The 22373-nt window shown below is 41.6% G+C and overlaps 1 protein-coding gene across 1 annotated transcript; it reads right to left on the reverse strand.

The window, feature by feature from the left end:
• Window positions 1-1008: 1008 nt before the first annotated feature.
• On the reverse strand, window positions 1009-18347 carry glb1l (galactosidase, beta 1-like). The gene is made up of 15 exons (XM_083536085.1): window positions 18169-18347; window positions 17067-17217; window positions 16627-16687; window positions 16391-16485; window positions 14228-14408; window positions 14078-14136; window positions 13735-13856; window positions 11633-11673; window positions 8610-8728; window positions 8409-8483; window positions 8228-8317; window positions 5543-5656; window positions 4061-4192; window positions 3701-3919; window positions 1009-2371 (listed from the first exon to the last, which is right to left on the reverse strand). Exons 1-15 carry the CDS (start codon window positions 18198-18200, stop codon window positions 2174-2176), a joined length of 1689 nt encoding a protein of 562 aa, XP_083392211.1. The 5' UTR covers window positions 18201-18347; the 3' UTR covers window positions 1009-2173.
• Window positions 18348-22373: the final 4026 nt, after the last annotated feature.

Below are 22373 nucleotides of genomic sequence, written 5' to 3' on the forward strand. Positions count from 1 at the left end.
ACTTTATCGAACGAGCTTCTCAATCAGGACACTGCAATCATTTCTGTGTGTGAGAGACTCATACAACACACGCTTCTTCTCTATCTCTGAATATTTGGTTTTACTTCCATCTAAAATGATTTACTTTCATTTTGTTTGCCCAATAAATATAAATGGTTCTTCTACTTTCTGTATTTATATTTGTTAAATGCAAATTTCTTTTTTGATCTGTGTTTTATTCTGGTGTGTTGAAGAGGATGTTGTGCTGACGGTTAATGCAGTATTTAGGTTTATATTTTGATTTGTATTTTAGGAAATAAAACCTCAAATCAATGTTTTTGTCTTTTTACTAATGTGTGTCTTGTTGTTGAGGCCTTATGCATCTTTGATCTGACGTTTAATACAAGTAAGTATTAAACTTAAGTATTGTTCAAATCAGATACTCAAACACTTTTACTCGTCAGATTGGAATTGGTGACTTTTAACTTAATGGAGTAAATTTTGCAGAAAGGGATATATAATTTTACTCGAGTAGGATTTTCAGCTACTTCCTACACCTCTGCTTCAGATTGTGTGGAATCTTCTGTATACGCCTCTTTTTAAGTCATTTCGAAAGTTTTGGATGGGATTGAGTCTGGGCTCTCTCCAGACCATCACAGGACTTTTATTCTCCTTTTCTGAAGCCATGTCTTTGTTGATGTTGATGTGAGATTTGGTTCATTGTCGTGTAAATGTGAAATTCTCATCATTTTTAGTTTGACAGAGGACAGAAAGTTTCATGCCAAAATATCTTGGTATTTGGAGCTTTTTAATTTCCATCTATCTTCGATAAACATATAAGGAACAAACTTTTAGGCACCATGTTAAACTTAGAACCTCTTTATCTTTGTAAAGAAGTTTAACATGGTGCCTATAAGTCTGTTTGGGACAAAAATACCTTTTAGAATTATGGCCAAAAAGTTCAACCTTTTAAATTCAAGTTTTATTTTCCCACATGGAAACATCTAACATAAACATAACACACAGAACACATTTAAATGTTAGTTTACTCTGTTCTGTTTACAGTTTTCAGAACGCACTTGAAAAGCACATCTATATGACCGAAAGTTCTGGATGTATTGAGGGATAATTATACTTTTCTAGTTTAGTAATTTATAGTTTACAAATGTACAGCATCACGTTCTGAATTTTATTGAATCTGTTGAATAAACGTCACATTTGATCAAATCACTTCTGTGTACACAGTCAGACTCGTCTCAAGCATCCAGTGTTTTTCGGAGGCACAATGTGTAGTTAGAACGTGTGTGAGACATTTACCCATAATCCCCCTGTGTTTCACTGTAAATATGCTTTAAAGCAGGTGAATGAATCAGCCTTTAATTATACACAGGTTCCAGACTTCATACAGCTCATGACAAGAATCAGAAATAAATTATGGCTTTCACACTGAAAGGTACAAATTATAATTATTTTTCTTGTTTTCACAACATAAATTCTTTGAAAACTGGACACTAAAGTTGTTTTGTCCACATGCCCTTTATTGTTATTACACGATGTTGCCTGTAGAACATGCTGTTCTGCCGAATACACAGAAAAACGAATTACTGATCACAGGGAAACAATGTTTTTATGTCAAGATCACAGCCTCTTAGAACTTCCATAGGAAGGTGTGTAACATTTACACATTTAAAGCTTCTGTCATTTTTTTCAAAGCTGAAACATTTATTTATTTAGTGGAGTCTTTAGTCAGTAGGTGTTTGTGAGGTAAAGGAGCAGATCTGGAGGGATCATGGATATGGAGTGTTTGGTGAACTGGGATATTTGGATGCTGTCGTCTCCTCACTCTCACACGTTCACTCAGGTTTGTTGATGGTGGTGTGGTGGGTCGTCTCTTATCCCAGAGATCCTCATGTCTGTGTTTCCTTCTGCTTCTCCCTTTTAGTTCTGCTGCTATAGCGAGTCTTGTTCCTACTTACACCCTGATCACACTGTACAGTGTTTTTACCTTTTATACAACAATAAGGAGACTTAATAATCCACATCCTTCTCTCTCTCACCCCCCCCCCCCCCAACTCTGTGACCAAAGGAGTAATGATTTTAAAAAATGACACTTTCAGCACACACTTTTTTGTGTGTATCTTTTATTATTACGTGTGTGTGTGTGTGTGTGTGTGTGTGTGTGTGTGTGTGTGTGTCACACAGCCATGTTGTCGAGTTGTGGGCGGTCTGTAAACACCACTCGTCTGTGATTGGCTGCTCTCTCCAGCTCCAGTACAGTGATGTTGTTAATTGTGGAGTCGCTGATTAATGAGGCAGGAACATACAACGTGTGCTGAGGACCACGTTGGGACCAAAACCGGCCCACATTAAATCCATTAATAAACACCTGACCCTGAAAACAAACACAACCACGAAATAAAATGAAGACGATCTGAAGCCTCAGTGTTACTGATGCTGTCTTTTATTCAGATCAGGAATGTCTGTATTTTGATTTATCTTCTTGGTGTAAAGAATTAAACACAAACTAACCCTTTACTCAGTGTGAACATTCTGTTACCTGCTCATATTAACTTCATCAGTGGCGGGCTGTGCGTTTGGTACCTGGGCCTTCAGTGAGGACTTATTAGACTTATTGTCTTGCACTGTCCTGTGTTGTCTTTTGCACTGTTTGCACCAGGTTGCTCAGTGTTACATCAGCTAGATATGGTTGAAATGACAATAAAAGCTTCTTGACTTGACTTGATCCCGTCGCAATTATAGAAACCATTAATACAATACAAAAACAAAACGTGGCATTACAGAGAGACGTTTCACATCTGGAGGTGAAAACCATTTTACTAAAACAACAAACCCAGTTACACTCCAAACCTCCACACTACAACCACAACTGTGCACCTACAACATCTGGAGCAGTTCACAATCAATATTTGTCTAATAACATGACAAAAACATTAAAATGTAAATAAAACACAACCTACTCTCCAGAGATACAGACTCATAATGTGCAGCGCCCCCCAGAGGCTGTACTCCAGTGGTACCGCTCGTATTCACTGGTCTGGAAGTGGAGATCAAACCCTTTCCCGGGCTGAGACACGCTAGCGAGCTTCAGGGTTGGTGACCTCCTCACTATGTCTAGGCTTTTTTTCACAATGGATTTTTAAGTGTCTGAGACCAAATTAATTTCTCTTCCTCCGTAGGTATAAAAAAGTCTAACTCAGATGTATGAACGTGTCAGTGATCTGCTCTGTGAGAAGAATCTGAAATCTGATTGGATAAAGAAACAGAGCTGTTGGTAATATTCTCGATGGTTAAAGTCCAGCAGTACTGATTCTGAAGGTTCTGGGGAGAATAGATTCACATGGCAGAGACTGAAATCTGATTGGACAAAAAATCTAACATCCACATCCACGTACTGAAGCAGTGCAGCCGAGAGAAACACCACGACATGAAGAGAAGAAACTAATGGAAGAAATCAATACAATTTCATGGAACAAATATTAAAATGTATTTTGTAAATGTAGGTCAGTGCTTTTGATAGTGTTTAGACCAGCACAGAAGGTTGACCCTGACTGCCCGCCACTGAACTTTATACACCTATTAGATAAATGTATTCACTACATAACTCACCAGCAGCACTAACTATCTCTGCAATGTTCCTCCAAGCTTTAGTTTTCATCCTAACGTCTCTCTATGCTTGTGAGGTTTAGAGGATTTAACGTACCTTGGTCCAGCCGCTGAGTTTGATGAAGGTGTCTCTGGAGACTCCATTGGGTTTTAAAGTGCCAGAATAAAAACTAGGTCCAGTATCTCCTTCCACTTTCCCATCTGACCTCCATCCTGACTGTGGCCATCCGCGCGCTATCACTCCATCAATATCCAACGGAAAAATCAGCCAGTCAGAGAGGACGTCGTTACCCAGGATCAGATTTCCCAGAATGCCCTGTTTGAAGTGTGTACACAATAACACTCACTCCAGTTTCACTTTATCTCGAATCCTCAGACCTTAAGACTAGAGACCTTAAGATCTAACCTTGAGCGTTTAACATGTGTTCCAAACACAAAGACGTGTTAAAGTTCTCACCTTGTAGTCATTGATTTTGGGGCCAAAGTTCACTCTGCCCATGTTCTCCACTAACAGGTCCAACAGATCTCCCTTACGCCCAGTCACATTTATCACCAGCGTCATGTCTCTCTCCATCACACCCAGATACACCTACAACACACACACACACACACACACACACACACACACACACACACACACACACACACACACACACACACACATTAACACTTCAAACTCAATTCATTTGATTACAGTAAACTCACTTCCTCACACTGAGCAGGACCTGCTGCGTTACTCTTCATATGGACTTTTAAAGAAACTGATGAACAAGATTCTGTATTTAGATCTTGAAGGTTTTAGGAGAATGAGATCCATTACACTATAGAAATACCATGATACCATGGAACATCAACCAAATGGAGAAGTGTCTATGGTCAGTGTTCCACTTTCCCTATTTGTTCAGGTCTGATATTCACAGTGTGGGATGTGAACAGATGTGGGAAGTGGGAGCTCAGTGGTTAAGGTTACAAATTGAAAGGTTGAGGGTTCAGGCCCAGTTTCGCCAAGCTGCCACTCTTGGGCCCTTGAGCAAGACCCTTAACCCTCTGTGCTCCAAAGTCACTGTATCATGCTGACCCTGCGCTCTTACCCCAGCTTCTGAACAAACTGGGAGAAAAGAATTTCACTGAGCTGTGATGTATAAGTGACAAATAAAGGTTCTTGGGTACGAGTTTATAGAGTGTTGTTTCAAGTGATGGCACACAGGCAGCATGTGATCCAGGTCACAGTGGAAGTCCAGTAGTGAGAAGAGGAAGATAAGGTAGCTGTGGTGGTCAGAGGCATGCCTTCTGAGTGGAGTACCATGTGTACAGCTATATCAGATGTTGTGATGGTACTCAGACCTCATCTTGTAATGCATCTCTCCTCATAACATTCCTGGATGAGCAACATAAATCTGTAGAGCTGATATAGAGTCAGTGTGTGGAATAACATCTCATTTCACCTTCTCCACCCACCTTCTACTTAGCCATGCATACAGTGACCTCACAGCAGACCAGATGCTGGCCTGGAGATGTTTGGGTAAGAATGAGAAGATGAGAACATTGGACAGGGAAGTGTTTTACAGAACACCGGTAGAGAAACACTGCAGCAGGAGACTCTTCTTTATTTTTGTAAGAAACACTGTTGTGATCTGACTATTGCATTTCTATTCAGATTTTTTATGATTCCTGTGTGTGTGTGTGCGTGCGTGCGTGCGTGCGTGCGTGCGTGTGTGTGTGAAATCTAAAACATTCCTATGGTATTTTTACAGGTTTAAACAGTGATTCTGTAAGTACGAGGTTTTGATGTAAAGATGTTAACAGTGCAGTTTTGTAAACGATGTACAGTCTGTTACAAGTGATGACTGCTGTGAGTTTAGAAAAATTACATTGCATTACATTAAATTACACACACACACACACACACACACACACACACACAGACAAACACACTCACCCCGTTGACAGAGACGTAGGCGCGGTCGTGGATGCCGTTCAGTGGAGAGATCAGTGGTGTTTGATCTGGAAGGTTCCGTGGCAGTCGTGTCCGATACAGAACATATCCATAATACTGAAATTACAGCATATTACTGTAATATACTTCATCTACACACTAACATTCTACATGTACATTATGTGTGATCTATTTAACACTCCATTAACAGAAATTACAATTATTTATTTATAAAATAAATCACAAGTGAAAGATCACTGTTAATGATTAATATACAGCAATAACTCAAACAAAAGTCACAAAGGAACCACAGCTCATTGTGACATCACTGAATAACAAGCAGTGTATACTCAAGAACTGCTGGAATTACGATCCTAGTTTTAAACAAGTTGTGATGCTGCGTTAAATGTAAATTAAACAGAATGCAAATCACTTAACCCTATATTTTATTCACAATAGAAAATAGAGAACCAAATGTTAAAACTGAGGAAATGTACAAATTTTAGGGAAAAAATAAGGTCATTTTTAATTTAATGGTTGCAGCACATCTCAAAAAAAGTTGGGACAGGGACATGTTTTCCACTGTGTAGCATCATGTCTTCTTTCAGCTACAATTTTTAAACATCTTTGAGATAAGGAGTCCTGTTGCTGGAGTTTTGGGAGAGTAATGTTGTCCCATATCATGTCTAGGATTCCAGTTGCTCAATATTCCTGGGTCTTTTATCTCATATTTCTTTGTTTCATGATTCAGCAAAGTTTTCAGTTGGTGAAAAGTCTAAACTGCAGGCAGGTGCCAGACTCTTCTGCTACAGAGCCATGCTGTTTTAATAAATGCAGTATGTGGTTTAGCATGTTCTTGCTGAAATATGCAAGGCCTTCACTGTAAAAGACACAGTATGGATGGAAGCATTATGTTGCACATGCTTATGTCAGCATTGATGGAGCCTTTTCAGATGCACAAGCTGCCATTACATAGGGACTAATGCAACCCCATAACATCAGAGAAGTTTGATAATAAGCAAGATGGTCCCTCTCCTCTTCAGGATTCCAATGATTTAGGATTGATTTGTCTGACCACAGAACAGTTCTCCACTGTAGATTATAAATAAACTTTGGCCCAGAGAGGATGGTGGTGTTTCTGGATCATGTTCATGCATATTATTTCTGCTAACCTGCGTTTGTAAATGACATGCAAACTGTGTTCACAATGATTCCTGGAGGTGTTAATGAGCCCATGCAGTGATTTCCATGACATAATCATAACTGCTTTAAATGCTGTTTATCAAAAATCACAAGCTTCTGATAATGGAGCATCGTAATCGTAACTTGTCACTACAGGGCGGAATCGTGTATTGTGATCCGCTCCTAAACAGGAAATAAACCATGAAGAACCAAAAATCACAAGCATCCAATATTGATTTTCCCCCTTGTCCCTTGTGCACAGCGATTTCACCAGATTCTTTAAAACCTTTGATATGTTCTGTAAATGATGAGATGTTTAACTGTTTAGCAGTTTGATGTAGAGGAACTTTATACTGAAATTGTTCTACAGTTTTAGAGTCTTTCACAGATTGTTGAAGCTCCGCCCATCTTTATTTCTGAGAGACTCTGCTTCTCTAAGATACACTATTATTCCCCAATCATCTCACTGACCTGCTGTGGTTTAACATCTTTAGTTACTAAATATTTCTTCGGCTGTTTCATTGGAATAACATTTACTTTTTCCAGACGTTTGTTGCAGCCATCAGATTCAAAGTGACCTTATTTTTTCCTTAAAATTGTACATTTCCCCAGTTTGATACATTATGTTTTATTTTATTGTAAATAAAATATGGGTTTATGAGATTTGCAAATGATTGTATTCAGTTTTATTTATTTAAACAGTGTCCCAACTTAGGGATGAAATTAGGGTTGTACAGTAAAACCCCCGTTAACCGTTTCACAAACAAATTTTGAAGGCACGAGCAAACCCACGCTGCCGGTTCCCCGTTTTCGGCGGAGGGTCGCATCAGTCGCTTAGTTGATGACGTATCACTCAGTCGCTCTCATTGTTCAGTGCAACAAAAACGTAACTGTGGCAGTGTGTATGTGTGTGTGTGTGTGTGTGTGTGTGTGTGTGTTTGCGCGCGCCAGAGACGTGCTGTGACGTGCGACACAGAAAAAAATAAAATAAAGTGGCTCCCGTATTCATACGCTTTCCCACAGTAACTTTTAAAATATTTTTATTTCACTAGAAATCTTGAAAAATGTCTCCCAAGAAAATCAGTGATGGTGCTGTGAAAACGAAAGTAAATAGAATTACCATGGAAACCGAGGAGGTTATGAGCGTGTTGTGCGTCTCACACTCGCAATCAACCACTACCACATGAGTCAGTGTTAAATTATGTTTATATTACAGTCATTTGCGGTGTATTTGTTTATTAAAATAGGCTACAAATACTTTTTAGGTGCAGAAATAAGCGATCGAATGAGATCTCAGAACGGAATAAATCACTTTTACATTCATTCTTATGGGGAAAATCAGTTCGAACATACGAGCAATTTTCAAGAACGAATTCTGTTCGTACAACGGGGTTTCACTGTATAGTGCTAAAGCCGTACAAATCTATATATCTATACGTATATATAGTATAATAAATAAACACGTGCACACACAAATAAATAATGGGATAATTACACAAATCTTACATGCTTGACCTCCTCAAATGTTAGTGTCTTTAAAGAAGTGATCGGACCCTGAGGTGATAAAATGTCCAGCAGCTCACCAACATCACTGATCTAAAACATATTTGAAAACACATCTAATACAAGCAATTCCTGTTATTTATTTACTTTTATTGTATTGTATTCATTAATAATAATCATTTACCTTTTGTAGCATCACAAAACCGTATGCCATCTTTGGTACAGCTGGAGGTATCGGTCCAACCGGAACATCATGGAACTAAAAATATGGTATATTTTTTATTTCTTAAAAGATTATTATTTAGAACCTAATTTTGACAATCCTTTGTCATTAACACAATATGAGCAGAAGAATTACAAAGACAATAAACAGTTAGTTTTATACATCTTTAATGACTTCTCTAATGGCCAGCAGTTTGTCAGTCGGATCTCCAGCTTCTGATAATGGAGCATCGTAATCGTAACTCGTCACTACAGGGCGGAATTGTGTATCGTGATCCGCTCCTAAACAGGAAATAAACCATGAAAAACCACGAAGAACACAGGATGGGTCCAAATCACACTCGACTCACATCAGTTTTTGATTCAATAAAAGAATGTAAAATATCAGACAGAAATTCAGCCTATTAATATAAAGTCAGGTGGTATTAATGTAGATAACAAATAGCATTTAAAATGTTTGAGAGAGCAGGAATTCACATATTTCTGCATCAAAATGTTGTATTCTCGATCCCAAACAGATTATTCCTGAAGTAATTGAACCTGTTTTAAAATTAATAAACTCTTTCATCAGCACTGGTTATGTACCTAAATCCTTCAAACTGCAGTTATCAACCCCCTAATGAAGCTGACCTTCACACCATTGATCATAATCTCCTGCTTGCTAGACTGGAGAACATTGTTGGAATAAAGGGAACAGCTCTCTCCTGGCTCAGGTCTTATCTGACTGATGGTTTGTTGTAAGCTATTGTATGTGAATTATAAGTGCCTTTTTTCAAGTGTTTGCATCTTCTCAGTGAGACAGCAGGAGCACAGAGGAGCATGTGTGATTTTGTAAACCCTCATGGATCATCTGCAGCCACATTCAGCAGAGAAGGAGATGAATAAATACAGTGCATTATTAAAGTATTCACAGAGCTTCACTTTTTCCACATGTTGTTATGTTACAGCTTTATTCCAAAATAGATAAAATTCTTTATTTTCCTTAAAATTCTACAAACAAAACCCCATAATGACAACGTGAAAGAAGCAAATTTATTCAAAATTAAAAATGAGAAAAATCACGTACATAAATATTCGCAGCTTTTAATCAATACTTTGATAAAGCTACTTTGGCACAAATTATAGTCTCGTTTTTTTTTTTTTGTTGTTTGATGCTACAAGCTCGGCATACATATTTTGGGGAAGTTTCTCCAATTCTTCAGAAAATCCTCTCAAGCTCCATCAGGTTGGATGGAGAGCGTCGGTGCACAGCCATTTTCAGATCTCTGTAGAGATGTTCATTAAGGTTCATATCTGGGCTCTGGCTGGGCCACTCAAGGACATTCACAGAGTCGTCCTGTAGCCACCTCTTTGTTTTCTTGGCTGTGCGTTTAGGGTAGGTGTCCTGTTGAAAGATGGACCGTCATCGATGAACCTGAGGTCCAGAGCGCTCTGGAGAAGGTTTATCAAAGATGTCTCTGAACATTGCTGCATTCATCTTTCCCTCGCTCCTGACCAGTCTTCCAGTTCCTGCTGCTGAAAACCATCCCCACAGCATGATGCTGCCCCCACCATGCTTCACTGTAGTGATGGCATTGTCCAGGTGATGAGCGGTGCCTGGTTTCCTCCAGAGATGACGCTTGCCATTCAGGCCAAAGCATTCAATCTTTTTTCTCATGGTCTGAGAGTCCTTCAGGCTTTACCATACAGGTCTGATAGGTGGAGTGCTGCATATATGGTTGTTATTCAGGAAGGTTCTCCTCTGCACAGAGAAATGCTGGAGCTCGTTCAGAGTGACCATCTCGTTCTTGGTCACCTTCCTGACTAAGGCCCTTCTCCCCCGATCACACAGTTTGGCCGGGTGATTTCGCTCTAGTAAGAGTCCTGGTGGTTCCAAACTTCTTCCATTTACAGATGATGGAGGCCACTGTTCTCTTTGGGATCTTCAATGCTGCAGACATGTTTCTTTCTTCTTCCCCAGACCTGTACCTCGATACAATTCTTTCTCAGAAATCTACGGACAATTCCTTGGACTTCACGGGTTAGTTTGTGCTCAGACATCCACTGTTAACTGTGAGACCGTCTATAGACAGGTGTTTGTATGTCCAAATCATGTCCAATCAACTGAATTTACCACAGGTGGACTCCAATAAAGTTGTAGAAACATCTCAAGGATGATCAGTGGAAACAACTTACCTTAAGTACCTGTGATTTTTTTCCTTTTTTTTATTTTGTGATAAATCTGCAAAAATTGTAAACTTCTTTCACATTGTCATTATAGGGTAGTGTTTGAAGAATTTTGAGGAAAATAATTAATTTAATCAATTTTGGAATAAAGCTGTAACATAAAATGTGGAGAAAGTAAAGTGCTGTGAATACTTTCTCGATGCACTGTAATCTTCTTCTTCTTTCAGCTTCTCCCATCAGGGGTCTCCACAGCAGATCATCCGTCTCCATTCCCCTCTGTCCTCCACATCTGCCTCTTTCACACCAACTACCTGCATGTTTTCCCTCACCACATCCATAAACCTCCTTTTTGGACTTCCTCTTTTCCTCCTTCCTGGTGTCTCCATCCTCAGCATTCTCCTACTGATATACCCCATGTCCCTCCTCTGCACATGACCAAACCATCTCAATCTTACCTCCCTCACCTTGTCTCCAAAACGTCCTACATGCGCTGTCCCTCTAATAAACTCATATCTAATCCTGTCCATCGTCATCACTCCCAACGAACATCTCAACATCTTCAGCTCTGCTACCTCCAGCTCCACCTCCTGTCTTTTACTCAATGCCACTGTCTCTAATCCATACAACATCTCAGGTCTCACCACAGTCCTATAAACTTTCCCTTTCACTCTCACAGATACTCTTCTATCACTAATCACTCCTGCTATCACTCTTCTCCACCCACTCCACCCTGCCTGCACTCTTTTCTTTACTTCTCTAACACACTCTCCATTACTTTGCACTGTTGACCCCAGGTACCTAAACTCCTCAACCTTCTCCACCTCTTCTCCCTGCAACCGCACCCCTCCACTGCCCTCCCTCTCATTCACACACTCTGTCTTACTCCACCTTGAACCAGTCTGTCATTCCTACTGCACACTTCACTGCTGTCACACTGTCCGAATACATGTCTTGCACCACCCTCACATACATCTCTGGATGCACTGTAATAGAAATGAAAATTATTTTAATGACACATACCGTTCCAGTAACCAAAATTTGTCCCTCCTTCAAACATGTACCTGAACAGAGAAAGAGAAGAGAGCGAAACAGGGGGAGAAAGAGAGAATGAGAGAATGAGAGAGAGAGAGAGAGAGAGAGAGAGAGAGAGAGAGAGAGAGAGAGAGAGAGAGAGGGTTCAAGCTTAAACTTATAAAACAGATTTCATAATTAAACTCTGAAATTTACTCAGTCTTAACTCAGTGGGTATTAAACAGAGAACACTCTCACGCCGCAGTATCTGAGTGAACTTCTGTACCAGTATGATCCTCCACGCCTACTTAGATCAAAAGGTGCTGGCTATCTGTTGGTACCTCAAATAATGAAGACTCCAGCAGGGGCAGATGTTTCTCTTATAAACCCCACAGTTATGGAACAGCCTTCCAATCAGTGTTCGGGACTCAGACACAGTCTCAGTGTTCAAGTCGAGGCTGAACACATTTATTTAGTGGAGTCTTTAGTCAGTAGGTGTTTGTGAGGTAAAGGAGCAGATCTGGAGGGATCATGGATACGGAGTGTTTGGTGAACTGGGATATTTGGATGCTGTCGTCTCCTCACTCTCACACGTTCACTCAGGTTTGTTGAGGGTGGTGTGGTGGGAACAGAGTGGAGTGTAACAGGGTGAAGTGTATCAGAGTGTAACAGGGTGGAGTGTAAAAGGGTGGAGTGTAACAGGGTGGAGTATAACAGGGTGGAGTATAACAGGGTGGAGTGTAACAGGGTGGAGTGTAACAGGGTGGAGTGTAACAGGGTGGAGTGTAACAGGGTATGTCAGGGTGGAGTGTAACAGGGAGTGTCAGGGTGGAGTATATCAGAGTGTAACAGGGTGGAGTGTATCAGAGTGTAACAGGTGGACTTTATCAGAGTGTAACAGGGTGGAGTGTAACAGGGTGGAGTGTACCAGGGTATGTCAGGGTGGAGTGTATCAAAGTGTAACAGGGTGGAGTGTACCAGGGTATGTCAGGGTGGAGTGTAACAGGGTGTGTCAGGGTGGAGTATATCAGAGTGTAACAGGGTGGAGTGAATCAGAGTGTAACAGGTGGAGTGTATCAGAGTGTAACAGGGTGGAGTGTAACAGGGTGGAGTGTACCAGGGTATGTCAGGGTGGAGTGTATCAGAGTGTAAAAGGGTGGAGTGTACCAAATTGGAGTGTAAAAGGGTATGTTAGGGTGGTGTGTATCAGAGTGTAACAGGGTGGAGTGTAACAGGGAATGTCAGGGTGGAGTGTATTAAAGTGTAACAGGGTGGAGTGTACCAGGGTATGTCAGGGTGGAGTGTATCAGAGTGTAACAGGGTGGAGTGTAACAAATTGAAGTGTAAAAGGGTATGTCAGGGTGGTGTGTATAAGAGTGTAACAGGGTGGAGTGTAACAGGGTATGCCAGGGTGGTGTGTATCAGAGTGTAACAGGGTAAAGTGTAACAGGGTATGTCAGGGTGGCGTGTATCAGAGTGTAACAGGGTGGAGTGTAAGAGGGTATGCCAGGGTGGTGTGTATCAGAGTGTTACAGGGTAAAGTGTAACAGGGTATGTCAGGGTGGCGTGTATCAGAGTGTAACAGGGTGGAGTGTAAGAGGGTATGTCAGGGTGGCGTGTATCAGAGTGTAACAGGGTAAAGTGTAACAGGGTATGTCAGGGTGGCGTGTATCAGAGTGTAACAGGGTGGAGTGTAAGAGGGTATGTCAGGGTGGCGTGTATCAGAGTGTAACAGGGTAAAGTGTAACAGGGTATGTCAGGGTGGCGTGTATCAGAGTGTAACAGGGTGGAGTGTAAGAGGGTATGTCAGGGTGGCGTGTATCAGAGTGTAACAGGGTAAAGTGTAACAGGGTATGTCAGGGTGGCGTGTATCAGAGTGTAACAGGGTGGAGTGTAAGAGGGTATGTCAGGGTGGCGTGTATCAGAGTGTAACAGGGTGGAGTGTAAGAGGGTATGTCAGGGTGGCGTGTATCAGAGTGTAACAGGGTGAAGTGTAACAGGGTGTGTCAGGGTGGAGTGCATCAGAGTAGTAGGGTTAGTTACCTGGTTAGCATGTAGACGATTCTGTGTGTTAAAACAAAGATGAAGAAGAGTTTAAACCTAAAGCGTACATGTTAACGTTAGCGCCTCTGGTCATCATCTCTCTCAACATCTTACTGACACTCTGTGCGCTGACAGAGGCGTGCTTCTCTCCCCAGTGATCTAGCCAACCTGTGTAAAACTCAGAGTTCACCTGAAATAAACACACACACACACACACACACCCACACAGGTCGATCAGTACCTACAATTAACACACCTTTACTACCACCACCAACACAAACCACTTCACACTCCTGCTGGATACAACATAACCTCCTGTCGACCAGCACAGTGTGTGTGTGTGTGTGTGTGTGTGTGTGTGTGTGTGTGTGTGTGTGTGTGTGTGTGTGTGTGTTGTAAATATGACCTTACCAAAGGGCCTTTGGGCTCAAATCTACGTTGGCGAAGAAACGCATCAGTGACATTAGTGTCTGATAAAGAAACAGAAAAAAAATTATCAATTTATATATATTTATACACACAACACACACACACAACACACACACACACACACACACACACCAGTGCCGAAGTCGATTGTAGCATACAGCCCTTGCAGGCTCCCACAGACCAGCTCCTTGTCTGTGTTCCCGTCAGTGGTGAACAGAACCACATCGTCTCCGAGAAAGTTCCGGAACAACAACCGAAGAGCTCGCATGTAGTTATGATCACACGCAAAGTAACTGCCATACTCATTTTCCACCTGTGCACACACACACACACACACACACACACACACACACCAATATAGCTATGTTTTTTATCCAAATATAAATAAGATGTTTAAGATTAATTTCTTCCTAAAATTTGATTACAGTATTTTGATAAATAAAAACCTTTTCAAAAGCATCAACGGAATAAAAGAAGTTTCTCAAAGGGGTGGAACTTCCAACAAAATGTTTAATGGACATTGGATTCTAACAGGACGAACATTTTGGGAAATTTTCTCCAGATAATTAACATGTATGTGTTAGTTTTCAGTATTTTATGCAGCATCATGTGGAAATAACTCCAGCAATTGTTCAAATGAAAAATGTGTTTTTTCCCCAACATCAAGATATATTTCATGTAGTTTACTGTTTAAGCACTGTTCCAATTAGCATTTATATTTGGTGCATGTATTGATGGTCTCAGAGCTAAAAAAAAAAAAAAAGGTATAAAGAACTTCACTGGCTCTGGAGACAACTCTTTTTGGTGGAACTGTCTGCTTGTTCATTACCAGAGATTCCCGAGTGTCCAGGGGGAAAACGTACTAACGTTTCTTTTTACCCCCGAGATGATCATTTGATTAAATTATTATTATTATTATTCATTTATTATTATTATTATTATTTTTATGTCTTGCTATTTATTTTTTGGCTTTTAGATATTGCAAAGAGGAATTTTGCAGAAAGTGTCCAAAATTTTCCAAAATGTTCAAATCCACGTTCAGATTCTCCAGATGGGTTCTGATGTGTAGGCCAACAGGACAGATGTAACTTGGCTTTCTTGCCTATATTATTGAATGCTGACTTGAAAGAAAATTCTGAATAGGCTGGAATTCCTTTAATTCTAATTGTGTGTTGTAGAGAAAACTTTAGTCGTCTAATTTCCAAGGAGGTTTAATGGCTTATACATATAGACTTTGAACTGCTGATGTTCTTCTCTAGGCTTCAAAAGTCAGTCGCATGCCTTGGCAGTACACAATCCAAATCCACAATCCAAAAGACGTATACAGTATATGATTTTCTGGCTTATTCATAAATGATACTTCAATAGTCCAACAATGTACAAATTAATGAATTAGTTATACTGTCTGCTAAACATATGGTTTTGAACAGAACCTTTAAAACATTTATGGTTGAAAACATTTATTTTTATGTGATTTGATCTGAGGAATAAACAAATTTTGTTGATGCCAAGAAACCTGGTCTCTGTCACAACTTTAATACGGATTCCATTTATAAAGAACTCTTTCTCATTATGCAATGAATAGCAATAATCTTTATTTTATAGAGCGCCTTTAAAAGTAACATCTTAAAGCGCTTTCCAAGCATAAAATATTAAGAAAAAAAAAATAGTATTCAGTAGTAGTAACATCACAAATCAGAAAATAAATAAATACTAGTGCCAGTCGAATCTCAGTGGGGGGGGGGGGGGGGGGAGTGTGAGGAAAAAGCCTGATCACCCACAGAGCGTAAACGTGTAGGAGACCAGAATCAGAGGAGCGGAGTTGAAGTGTAGACAGTTATGACAGTAATGAGGCCTTAAATGTCAGTATAGGAATTTAAAAATCAATCTGGAATCTTACAGGGAGCCGATGCAGTGACTCCAAGGCTGGAGAAATGTGCTCATGTGCTCAGTTTTTTTTTTTTGTGAGAACATAAAATGATGCTGCATTGACAGATTGTATTTAGTTTATCCTTAGTTGGATTTTTAGCTAAATAGTATTCATGTATTGCTTCTGTAGCGAATACAGATATTTTGCATATAAACTACAGTGAACATCAGAACCAATGGCTTTTGCAATGCTGTACATTTTAAAACTAAAAAGGATTAGCGATAAATACTGCCCTGAGGTACAACAAACTCCTGGAACAACAAACTCCTTTATACAGGACAGACAGGGTGTTTAATACCTTGACAGGTCACTTTACCGTGTTTACTTACACTTTAATTAGCGATGCAGTGATTTACATGTCGTACCTGCACACTGATGATGTTCCCTCCGTTCTGATAGAGCCAGGGGCGCATCTTACTGAGCAGCACTGCCAACCAATCACCTACAGCCTTCATGTACTCTACACACACACACACACACACACACACACACACACACACACACACACACACAAAAACACACACACACACACACACAGAGAAAGAGTCAGCAGGATAAAAATGTAATTGGGTTATGTAAAGGTCAGGACGTGAAGATGTACCTGAATCTGCTGAACGCAGGATAATGTTAGGGTTGTGGAGGAGCCATGCAGGCAGGCCTCCCTGTAAACACACACACACACACACACACACACACACAGCACAGCACAGCACAGCACATACTCAGCATGTTTACATCATATATAAATACAAGTCGAGTTTTGCGTCAGGACTTAAGTGATTTTGCTGATTTGTATAGAACTCATATTCTAACTGCTAATTAGCATGTGGGTGGTGTGTTCTATGACAACACAGTTTAGAGTTAAGTTAGCATTAAGCTAAATCTCTTAGTAAGAATGTGTCTTTCACACACAAGCGTGCACACACACACACACACACACACACACACACATACACATTCGTATCCTAGTGTAGTGTGCACAGCTAGACACAGTAGTGTTTTATAAAGATCTACGGTGTTGATGTGTGAGAGAACTCTCACCATCTCCCACTCAGCGCAGATGTAGGGCCCGGGCCTCAGGATCACCAGCAAACCCGTTTCATTAGCTAGATGGAGGAAATGTTCTACATCTCGTTCTCCCTCAAAGCTGTACACACCCTGCTCCGGCTCATGAAAGTTCCAGGGAATGTAGCTGCAATAACATTAAGCACTCAGTCAGGAGTTCATCAACACAGCAGAATAAATACATCTCTCTCTCTCTCTCTCTCTCTCTCTCTCTCTCTCTCTCTCACACACACACACACACACACACACACACACACAGCTAATACAGTGTGTGGAATGTACAGTCAGTCTTTTGCGGTCACTAGCAATCATTTTACTTGTAAAAGTGTGAATTAGTTAGCTCTCTGATAAAGAAGATCCTAGTGTTAGAGGAGCACATCCAGAGTCTGAAGAGGGTTAGTGAGAGTGAGAGCAGTCCAGGTTCAGTTTAGGTTTTTAGGAAAGCGCAGGTTCTCGAGCATATTTTTTCACACAGTACCTACTGATATACGCCTTCGACAGTCAGCGGTTATTTAGAGTAATATTATAGAGGTGTGTAAATTAGCAAAGGCAATGTCTGATGCAGTAACATAATCTGGCCCCATCCCAATGCGGAGTGGTGATGAAGCCTACAGCAGGTTATTGTCGCTGAACTGTTGGATATTCGAGTGGTGCTCCAAAAACCATGTGGGCTCCATAGATAATTGGAGCAATTTTGAGGGCAAGGCTGTTCGGTCTGTTAGGGCAGGATGGTATCCCTCCCACTCGTGAAGGTGCTGCTCTTAATTTTTGTAGTATAGGTCATAGTCTCAGAACAGCACTAGTTAGCCAGTGACTGTCCAGAGCCAAGGCCAGGGAGCAGACAGACCGTCAGGATCCACCATATTGAGACTGTGTCTGTCTCCTGAGCAAAACCAAAATGTAGAAATTCTCAGAAAGTCTGTTTAAATAACCTACTCAAAATTAAATTAGATACAACTAAATGCACTCTCTATCCCTCTGTCGAGTTAAACATGATCCATAGGTTCCTGTGTGTGTGTGTTTGTGTGTGTTGAGAAGGGATGTGTGAGTGTGTGAATGTGTGTGTGTGTCTGCTTACACCTGAATAGAGTTCAGGCCGCTCATGTACATTTTGAGCAGTCTGTCTCTCCAGTAGCAGCGCGGAACTCGAGAGTAATGAACACTTCCAGAGACGTAGCGGAAACAGCGTCCATCCTTCAGGAAACACTTACCACTGTAGTCTACAGAGAAGGAGCGCTGGGCCTGAACACACACACACACACACACACACACGCACAACTGTAGTCTACAGAGAAGGAGCGCTGGGCCTGAACACACACACACACACACACGCACAACTGTAGTCTACAGAGAAGGAGCGCTGGGCCTGAACACACACACACACACACGCACGCACGCACGCACAACTGTAGTCTACAGAGAAGGAGCGCTGGGCCTGAACACACACACACACACACACACACGCACAACTGTAGTCTACAGAGAAGGAGCGCTGGGCCTGAACACACACACACACACACGCACAACTGTAGTCTACAGAGAAGGAGCGCTGGGCCTGAACACACACACACGCACGCACGCACGCACAACTGTAGTCTACAGAGAAGGAGCGCTGGGCCTGAACACACACACACACACACACACACACACACACACACACACACGCACAACTGTAGTCTACAGAGAAGGAGCGCTGGGCCTGAACACACACACACACGCACAACTGTAGTCTACAGAGAAGGAGCGCTGGGCCTGAACACACACACACACACACACACACACACACACACACACACACACACACACACACACACACACACACAACTGTAGTCTACAGAGAAGGAGCGCTGGGCCTGAACACACACACACACACACACACACACACACACACACACACTACTGTAGTCTACAGAGAATGAGCACTAAGCCTGAAGACACACACACACACAACTGTAATCTACAAGACGGTAGACCAAGATGGTGGCGTGTGCACAACGCGAGGTCCGGCGTCTCTCTCTCCACTAACTGCGCAATTGAACTTGGGGGTTCTTGTGAAGATTTCAACCACTCCAACCTGAGATCTGTACTAACAAAATTTCTTCATAATGTCTCCTGCTCTACCAGAGGGAACAAAACACTGGACCAGGTATACACAAACATACCTGGGGCATACACTGCCATTTTACTCCTCATCTGGGTCAGTCTGATTTTACATTTACATTTGCGGCATTTAGCAGATGCCCTTATCCAGAGCGACATACAAAAGTGCTTTGAGTCTCTAGTAATGAATAAATCTACACTGTACACCAGATTACAAACCCTAATATAAATATAACTCTTGAATTCTACAAAGAAAACTTTGAAAGTGCTAATTTAAGTGTTTTAGGAAAGGTAGGTCTTCAATCGTCGATTGAAGATAGTCAGGGACTCCGCTGTACGGACATCTAGGGGAAGTTCATTCCACCACCTCGGTGCCAGAACAGAGAAAAGCCTTGAAGTATACTAAACTCTCATTCTAAGAGAAGGTGTTACCAGTCGAGCAGTACTGGAGGATCTCAGACAGTTTAGGGAAAGACCTGCCAGCAGAGAGCTGCAGTAGCCAAGTCTTAAGTCTCGACATGGACATTTACACATCATCTGTGTTGGAGCATATCAACACATGCACTGACAATGTCACTACCGTCAAACAATCGAAATGCTTTCCTAATCAGAAGCCGTGGAAGAACTCAGAGTCCGTCTTCCTGTTGTAAGCAAGAGATGTTGCTTTTAAATCTGGCAGCATAGAGGATTACAACAGAGCCAGGGCCAACCTGAAAAGAGGCATCAGGAGAGCCAAGCTCACATTCAAACTCCACAAAGAAGAGCACTTCCACAATTCTGACCCCAGACGCATGTGGAAAGGCATCCAGACCAACCAGCATTGCCTTCCAACCGGACGAACTCAATCACTTTTTTGCTCGTTTCAATCATGGCATAGGACATTTCACCTCAACCACCCACAACTGTGCTCCTCTGCATAACTCCAACATCTTCATCAAGTATGCAGATGACACCACTATGGTCTGCCAGATCAGCAACAACAACAAATCAGCCTACAGTGAAGAGATCTGAAGCCTGACAGCATTGTGTGCCACCAACAACCTGCCCCTCAACGCCACGAAGACTAAAGAGCTCATCGTGGACTTTTGGTAATCCAACAGCAGGAGACATTTCCCAGTCAACATCAATGGAACTAAGGTAGAGCGAGTCTCCAGCTTTAAATTCTTGGAGTTCACATCTCTGAGGATCTGTCCTGGCACCAGAACACTTTAGCTCTGGTTAAGAAAGTCTCAAGAAAGCTTATCTGTCCCCGGGGATTTTAACGTGTTTCTACCGCTGCATCATCGAGAGCATCCTGACCAACTGTATGGTACGGAGGCTCCACTGTGTGTGAACATAAAGCCCTCCAAAGGCTGGTCAAAACCGCCCAATGCATCCCTGGCAACTACCTGCCATTGAACACCTTCACCACAGCAGATGTCTGCGCAGAGCAGACATTATCACAACATTATCAAGGAGTCTTTACATCCCAGTCACAAACTTTTTAACCTCCTTCCATCATGAGGGAGATACAACAGGTTCAGGGACAGCTTTTTTTCATCCACCATCGCACTACTGAACTCTACACTACACCGTTAGATCACTGCATAGACACTGTATATAACCTCTGTACAATTATACGTACAATGTACATATTATATAGTATATCTTGTTTTACCCCTCATTACATCTGCACTATTTTATCTATATGTATCTTTATATCCTTACTGTATATCTCCTTATTCTGGCCAACATCTCATATTCATGTATACGAGTACACTCAATGAGTAGACTCATTTATTCAGCTTGTACATTTCTTAAATGCCATTATCTTATAAACGTCCAGTTTTGTACATTTCCTTTCTAAATGCCATAAACTTAGAACCATTTCTTAACGATGTCCACACACCGACGGACCGACGGACCGCTGGGCCTGAGCACGCATACTGAACACACAGACACAGTATCTTATAAAAGTAAGTGCACCCCTCACATATCAGCAACCATTTTTGTGTCTTTTAAAGGCACAAAACTATAGAAATTAAACTTGGATATATTTTAGAGTATCGGTGTGCAGTTTGTGTAGCAGTACAGATTTACTGTCCTCTAAAAATAACTTACAACAACGTGAGTACACCCTTAGTAATAACAGCTGTACATGGTGTTAACGTGCAAAGCCACATGTTCTATTCATCATGTTCATGTTTTTGTCAGCTTGAAAGGAAAATACAAATGTGTGTATCTTGTATTAGAGCAGTTACAATTTGGTACTTTGAGTCGATTCTCTCGTACTGACCACTGGATGTTCTACATGGGCCTCATGGTAAAGGCTCTCTGAGGATTTAAGAATTATTATTGTTTCTCTCCACAAAGATGCTGAGGCTGTAAGAAGATCAGTATCACCCTAAGACTGAGTTACAGTACAGTGATCAGGGTCATACAGAGGTTTTCCAAGACGGTTTCCACTCAGAATAGACCTCACAAGGGTCCATCAAAGTCGTCGAGTCATCGTGCTGTGCGTCAGGTGCAGAAGCTGCTTCAGTAGACAGACACACGAGTGCTGCAGCGTTGCTTTCGAGGTTGATTCTCCTGTCCTGCGTTCAGCTGTTCAGCTGCGTTCAGCCTCGCTGTGCTCCTGTAATCTACTGCACATGAACCACGTAAGAGTTCGCTTCAGACCTCGTGCCTGTACATCCTTTACTTTATTTTTTTGCCATTATTGCTTTTGTGCAGTAGACACATAACAGTTTATTTGTTTTTAGTAATTTATAATTTTTTTATATTTTAAAGACCATTTTTCAGGAGTCCTAAGAATGATTTAATTCTCCCACAACCTGCACACTTGAGAAGTTCACCACCCGCAGCCGCATTGACCACCAAACCTTGTCCTGCGCCGCACTCGTTTGTGTCCCGGGACCGGAGGGAGTGCAGGTCTCTAATGCATACTGCAACAAGTCGGTTTGCAGGCCGTCATCCCAGAAGGAGCCTCTTCTGAAGCTGCTAACAAGAAAACCCACAATGCACTCAGTGCACTCTTAGTGCCGGTCCCAAGCCCGGGTAAATGGGGAGGGTTGCGTTAGGAAGGGCATCCAGCGTAAAAACATGTGCCAAATCAAATATGCGGATCACAAATGAGAATTTCATACCGGATCGGTCGAGGTCCGGGTTAACAATGACCGCCACAGGTATCGTTAGCCAACAGGG

The sequence above is a fragment of the Silurus aristotelis genome (genome assembly GCF_946808225.1).
Source record: "Silurus aristotelis genome assembly, chromosome: 3".
Taxonomy (NCBI): domain Eukaryota; kingdom Metazoa; phylum Chordata; class Actinopteri; order Siluriformes; family Siluridae; genus Silurus; species Silurus aristotelis.

Excerpts from the sequence above, each read along its gene's own strand:
- glb1l (XM_083536085.1), bottom strand. The coding sequence starts at position 18,200 with ATGTACATGAGCGGCCTGAACTCTATTCAGGT. Across the intron at positions 13,857-14,077 it reads TTGAGCCCAAAGGCCCTTTG|GTGAACTCTGAGTTTTACAC; the intron begins GTAAGGTCATAT and ends TGTTTATTTCAG. Across the intron at positions 5,657-8,227 it reads CATTTGAGGAGGTCAAGCAT|TATTATGGATATGTTCTGTA; the intron begins GTAAGATTTGTG and ends CTGTAATTTCAG.